The sequence below is a fragment of the Leopardus geoffroyi genome, chromosome C1, assembly GCF_018350155.1.
Source record: "Leopardus geoffroyi isolate Oge1 chromosome C1, O.geoffroyi_Oge1_pat1.0, whole genome shotgun sequence".
Taxonomy (NCBI): Eukaryota; Metazoa; Chordata; class Mammalia; order Carnivora; family Felidae; genus Leopardus; species Leopardus geoffroyi.
In genome coordinates this window covers 198,315,084-198,322,066 of record NC_059328.1, presented here as the reverse complement: position 1 = coordinate 198,322,066, position 6,983 = coordinate 198,315,084, and the positions used below count along the sequence as shown (strand labels likewise).

The 6,983-nt window shown below is 41.2% G+C and overlaps 1 protein-coding gene across 15 annotated transcripts in view; it reads left to right on the top strand.

Annotated features, from left to right (window-relative positions):
* The first annotated feature begins 3,824 nt into the window (after positions 1-3,824).
* The window catches only part of IKZF2 (IKAROS family zinc finger 2), a 162,602-nt gene continuing 159,443 nt past the window's right edge, over positions 3,825-6,983 (top strand). For 3 of the 15 annotated variants that reach the window (XM_045481129.1, XM_045481122.1, XM_045481116.1), the window contains exon 1: positions 3,833-3,938. Coding sequence is in view for 5 of the 15 variants with exons in the window: in XM_045481114.1 (XP_045337070.1) it covers positions 5,971-5,973 (3 nt within the window). In the remaining 10 variants the exon portion in view is untranslated. Of the gene's footprint in view, positions 3,939-4,459; positions 4,665-5,695; positions 6,011-6,983 lie in introns of those variants that run through there. The other 12 variants (XM_045481127.1, XM_045481121.1, XM_045481118.1 and 9 more) reach the window with 7 other exon arrangements.

Below are 6,983 nucleotides of genomic sequence, written 5' to 3'. Positions count from 1 at the left end.
TTGCAAAGTGACACTCTTAAGAATTGTTAAAAGAAACTATTGTTCAAGGCGGATGGAATGAGAAGACCCTTACCATATAGGACTCACATGCCACCCAGCAGACCCTAGATTATCAATGTGGTCAGGAGGTATTAATATGTCTTACTTATGAACTGGATTTGGTATCTTAGAATGTTTTCTTTGAAATTATGGTTCTATTTCTGGCTTGCTTGCTTCTTCATAGTGCCAATCTAGGTCGACAGGAGAATATGAGACCATTGTTCCATATCCCGCTTAAAAGAGAACACCACTTCAAAGCAAACAACAACTGACAAAAATAAAACAAGCAATCAGTTTTAAAACATTTTGCCTGTGTGCTTCTTAATCTTAACTTTTTTCAGGGATTTAAGTTACTTTAAGGAACCTACTTTGGGTGATTATGTTCTGTGTCTAGCACAATGAAGCCATCTAAGTAAAAATAATTAATATATAATGATTTTCCAAAAATTTCTCCTTTATTACTAGGAAAGTATTGCAATGTGTAGACTTGTCCCCTCTTACCCTCTTAAAAACATGGAGTAAATTCCTGAAAAATGAAAAAAATTCATTTTTGTTAAAATTCCTTTAAAGGGTACTAGGGTTTTTAAATCAAACACAGATGAAATAAACCATCCAAAGAAAACAAAATACTTCATAATGCACCTTTTAGCGACACTACCTTTTAAAAATTTCTCTTGCTGGGGCACCTGGGTGGCTCAGTTGGTTAAGCATCCAACTTTAGCTCAGGGCATGATCTCACGGATTAGTGGGTTCAAGTCCCGCATCAGACTCTGTGCTGACAGCTCAGAGCCTAGGGCCTGCTTCGAATTTCGCGTCTCCCTCTATCTCTGCCCTTCCCCCACTTGTGCTTTTTCATTTTCAAAAATGAATAAACATTAACAAAAATTAAAAATTTCTTTTGCTACTTGCATTCAGTGATTATAGAATTAAATGTTGCATTCTTTGATAGTCAACTAGGTTCATGAATTATTAGGCAATAACATGAAATAATTTGTTTTTGAAACAGGGGTCACATAAGTGTATTTTACTCAAAATTATATTTATGTACAATTTCAACCATTCTTCCTATTTATATTTGTAAAAGTTATATCGTCTACTCAGGTGTTCACATTCTTCATGTGGACAGAACCCAGAGCTGACTTGTTAATATTTGTAACATGACTTATGAACCAAGACTTGACCAAAATCTTTATGGAATTAGAATGTATCTTTGTTATCATACCCTTTTTGGCCCTTACAACAGTTTAACACATGAAGCTAAGTGAATATGTGATTAGCTCCATAGTCATCCATTCAGTAAAGGTTTATTGAGTACCAACTCTATGCCAAACACTGGGCTATTTCTGAGAAAACAACTGTTAGCAGAACAGACACAATCTCTGCTCTTAAAAAGAAGACATTCTAGTTGGGGGGGGGGGAGATACTTTTTTTTTTTTAAACCCAGCAAATTAAAAATATTTACAGATTGTACAATGAAAGAAATGTGCAAGGAGCTAGGATAAGGGTTAGTGCTGGGAAGGAACAGTTTCTGGTAGGATGGGACACAAAGGATGAGAAAGAAGCATCTATTTGAAAAATGGTGGGTGTGGGTTATGTTTCCTCCCCACCTCCTCACTACCTCCCCAAAATGAAAATTTATATACATACAGTACTGCACTTCCCTAGTGGTATGTTTTTATGCATAGTATAACCCTATATGTACTTTAAAAATGTGTGCAGTGTAGTTACAGCAAAGGATGGAAATAAATACATCCTCTAACCACTCTATAAATACTGCAGAGAAAAACAGTGAGCAAAGTGAATTACTACAGTTTTTACAAAGGTTCCTTTCTATAAGTACATTTGTGTCTCAGAGCCAGGACTGTTCAACTGCAGAAGGTGAAATAGAACCCTTATTCTTAGTATGTAAACATAACTCACTTTTTTGGGGGTGAGTTGGACATACCATAATCTGCAAACAAGAAAGAAACATGTTAAAAACAGGTAAAAAATTTCCCCCAAATGGTCTAAGTGGCTATCTTTTCCATTCTAAAATTTGGGAGCTATTGCTCCCTGCCCAAATCCCCCATTCTTGGGGAGACAGGGCCACCAAATGTAAAGAGCCTGAATGCTTAGCCACTAGAGGGAGAGAGTGTGCCTCTGGTGATTCTGGAGCCAATGAAAGCAACTCATGAAAAGGATAGGCTTTCAAGGGAGCTAAATTAAGCTCTTATCAGCCAGGGGTAAGGACTATTTCCACTGTGGTAGCTTTGGGAAATTTGAGGATACTTTCTTAAAACTTCACAATGGATCCTCTTCTACTAGTAATTAAATTGGTTAAGCTATCCAGATAGTTCATCTTAATTTTGAATATGTTTTAGTTCAGCTTTTCCAAGGACCTCCATAACTTTGCAGATAAATACAGTCTTAATTTTTAGGAAGGACTTGTGACAATTCAGGGAAGTTATATTACCCTTTAGATATTGGGAATTTATATATTATGAACAACATGCCAATTTTCTAAGATAATTTAGGATTAAAATCTTTGCTCTCTACTGGGATGATTAGAATGATTTGTGGGGTTCTATGTTCACAGCTTTCCCAAATATGACTTCAGGAAAATGACTTTTATTTAGATAACAGGTTTAAAAAAAAAAACAAAAAACACCTGCCTTACCAATATAGAAGTCACAGGAACTGCAAGTTGTTGCTGACCTGAGCCCAAATAATTTGTTCTCCAATGAAAAATCGGTTAATCTTTGTTGCACTATGGCAGCAACTGACAATTTCCATAATTAAAAACGAGCCTGTTGGTACAATTGTTTTTAAAAAATACAATGCATAAACTCTTAAGTAATTAACAATACAACTTAAATACAGCTATTACCCAAGTCCTATGGTATCTGTTATTTGGTGTTTATTAATGTGAATGAATTCCTTCCCTGAAATCCAAAGAAAAGACACAATTCAAAATTTTATAGACATACAGACTAGTGCTTAAGATATAGTTGATGATTTTATTTTCAATGTAGCATTTCGCTTTCCTCAGCAGGAAAGAAGAAGAAGAAAAAAAAAAAAAAAAAAACAACCCAACAACTCAGCAACTATTTTTGGGATTCTTGAAAGGAGTAGGAGTATGATGCCTCCTCCTAACTGTTTCAGCATTGATTTTCTTCACAATCTGTGATACGGTTTCTCAGAAATGCTGTTTGGCAGTCCTGATAATTTCATGTGTTTTCAAACTTAAGCCACCCAGACTACACAGTTCAGTATTTTCAGCTCCTTTCATTTTCCTTTTCCCTTTAATTATAGAAGTCTCTATTCCCTCTTTTTTGCAAATGTGGTCAAGTAGATGCTAAATGCTACTATTTGTAGAAGAAATATGCATTTGCTTTTTCCATGACGGTCCAGACATTCTTCCCAAATAAAAAAGCTGTGCTGTACCTGATGATATTGACGGCCAACACGTCACTGGGACCAACTTCTTGGACCCTCACCCGTTCCTTTGACTTTGGTGAATGCGGCACAAGCCCTGGGCAGTAAAAAGCAAGTAAACACTCTAATTTTAAAATTGCACTGTAAAGCACTTTCAAAATAGTTGAGCTTCATCTCAGACCTGAATTTACTTCTCAAATCCGTTCTCGAGGACCCCTCTATCCTGATTCGTGTCCTGGTCTACCCGGAGCCGTTTTCTGAAATTGTACCGCATAGTTTATTGCGAAGCCTGAGTGGGTGGGTCCACGCGCACACCCGACTCCGGCCAGGACGCCGATGCCTGAGCTCCGCGTCGGGCGCCTGGATCTTCGTTCCGCTCCCTCGGCCCGGCCTCGTCACAAATCCCAGTTTGAAAGAAAACTTCAAGCGGCCGAAATGAACCTCCCCTCACCGCTCCAATTCTTCCTTCCCAGCCGGCTGAAAACGTGAGATTTATTATGGCCTGGGGTGGAGGGAGCGACCTGGGGTCGCCGTGGCACTCTCGGAAGCGGGTTACCTGGTCCCGCTTTGGGGGCGGGGTTCGCCATCTGGGGGCCGCAGGGCCGGGGGCGACGCGGCCGGGCGCGCGGGTGGGCGCGAGGGAGTGCGCGCGTCGCGGAGCCGCCGGGCAGCACTTGTCCTGTAATCGATTGCCGAGCGCGCCGAGCGGCCCAGAGCGTAGACACGCGCACACGCGCCCTCGCCAGCCCGCGCGCACACGCACACACACATACATACACACAAACACACACATACACACACAGACGCACCCGCACCGGCGCCCAGGCCCCGCACACACGCATACACACGCGCGCGCGCGCACGCACGTCCGCCTGCCCGCGCCCCGGGCCCCGCCGCCAGCCGCCGCCAGCCCGCCCTCCGCCCGCGGGCGTCTGCGCGAGCCCGGCCGGCGGGGGAGATGTGCTCGGGCTCCGGCGGATCGGTTTCTCGGGGTTTGACCAGCTGTCCCGGGCTAACCCTGCTCCTCGCTGAAGATGGAGGAAGTAAAAACAGGATTACCCTTAGCTACAGATCCACTGCCTTAGTTTCCACCACCAACTGCAGTGCACAAACACACGTTAGGCACAGGAAAGAAAGAAAGAGAGAGGATACACTAACAGTAAACACAAACAAAAGGGTGATGGGATTATTTTACTGCATGCACTGCTGAGGTAAATCTCCGCTTGGCTTTTGCGTGGTGAAGAACAGCTCTTGTTTTATTTGTCTTCTGATTCATAGATTATATATAAATATGTGTATCTGATTTGCAGGGGGGGAGTGTTTTCAAAGTTAAGTGTAATTATATAGCGTCTCGTTTTGCACTGTGATGTGATCAAATGACTTGTTGCTGTTAACCAGTAATAATGATAATATAGATATTTTTCTCTGGGCGGGATGGATTGTGGTTATGATTAGGATAATGATTTCTGTAAAGGGACGCTCAGGGAATCGGGTTGAAGATGATGTCTTCTGCCTTAATTTATCGTCCCCTTCTTGTAATCTGTTTCGGGGATGTTAATCGATTAATCAGTTCTCATCTCTGTAGCTGTCATGGATTTTGACTTGTTTTGCTTTGTTTTAACTTGAATTCCAAGAAAGATTGAGTAGCCTGGAATAAATTGCAGCTGTCCTGATAGAAGGTAATATCCAGATCCTGTTGGAATTTTTTAAAAAGCAAAAAACCTGGTATGACACATGTGAAAAGGCAGCAGTTAAATCACTTTGACAGGTTCTAGTATGGGCGAAAGAGATGGAATTAAGATTTATTTATTTTTTTCTTTTTCTTTCTTTATTTTTTTTTTTCCTTTTTTTTTTTTTTTTTTTTTTTCTTTTTGCCAAGGGCGAAAAACAGTCCTGTGAAGTTGGCCTAGGTTCCTTGCTGGGTTCGGCCTGACTGTCCCTCCCCTCTTACTCCCCCCCCCCCCCCCCACCTTTTCTTTCAGTTTTCTTGTCTTAGCTTTTGGTCGATTCTTAAGGAACCGGTGGATCAAGTTTTTTCTCTTCTTGTTAATCGCATTGCTGGAGCACTGACTGACCTCTCTCTCTCTTTCTCTCTCTCTCTCCCTCTTTTTTTTCTCCTCTTTCCTGAAAGTACGTGGTGCCATTCCTGAGTGACTTTTCCTACTAGACCATCCCAAAGGGACGAGGGGGAGGGGTAGAAGGAGGAGGAGGAGGAGGAGGAGGAGGACGAGGAGGAGGAGGAGAGGGGGGTGTTCCTTCTCTCTCATTTCTTGGTTTTGTTTATCAGCCGATCTGTTTGCAGGATTTGGGCTCGGAATGACCCACCTGTAAAGTGCTTTTCCTTCCTCCTCGCCTTGAACTCTGCAGGGGGCTTGGCTTGGAGGGGGCCAGGGAGGGAAAGAGAGAGGGGGAAACACAAAAACTTCTTTCTTTCTTTCTCCGTTTATCTTCAGCCCGACATTGTCACCTCCTCTTTGAGGGGTTAGAAGAAGCTGAGATCTCCCGACAGAGCTGGAAATGGTGATGAATCTTTTTTAATCAAAGGACAATTTCTTTTGTATGTACATTTCGTTTCTCTTTCTCCTTTTCTTTTTCTTTCTCTCCTCTGAGGGTTAATAACCATTTCATTGATGGGGCAGACTTCTTTCGCTTCTCTCTGACGTTTCTTTCTTTTTAATATGTGTGTGTTAAATGTGTACATTTTTAAAGAGATAAACTCATTTGTAAAATATCCGAAGAAACTGCTCCCCTTTTAAACTTTACGGATGCCTTTCTTGAAAACCTTATGTAATCATAATTTGAAAGAATTTGATAACAGTACAGCAGGTTGAAATTTAAGTGCTATGTAGTGACTGAGTTGGGAATTTGATCTGACTATTCCATAAAGAAAGAAAGAAAAGTTTTTTTTTTTTGGGGGGGGGGGAGTAGGGAGGGTGGTGGTGAAGAAGGGGAGGGGAGGGAGAAGGGAAGTGGTTTTGGAGACAAGAAGTGAAGCTGCCTGTTTTCCAGTAAGTAATGGAGAAATTCCAGGAGCCAGGGCTAAATATACTTGGCGATCAATACAGAAATGGCTCATTGTGAATAATTTAGCTGCTGGTGCAGAGAGAGTTTTGAAACTAAAGGCAAAAAGGACCAGGGCCAAAGGAAAAAAAAAAAAATAAGTAAAAATCTCCTCAGGACATGTCAATTCTTTAAACTTTTTCCTTCAAAGAATACAGTTAGCTTATCGATCTTTTCATTATGTGAAATCAAAGCTAGGGGGTGTCATCTCATACAATTTACTTTTGTTTCTGAGAATTAACTTCTTGTTTTGTGTCATTGGTGCATGGAAATAATTCCCCAAACTTTAAAAAAGTGATTCCCTTCCTGACAGCAAAAAGTTTATGAAATTTTCAAAATCAGAATCTATTAAGTTGGCTTGGCATTTGTATCCAACCATGGTCTGGCAGGAAATTAAGGTTACATTGAACAGGTGCTTCCACAGAACTTAGTGTAGGCTAAAATGTCAATACAAGTCTGGGAGTAAGGTA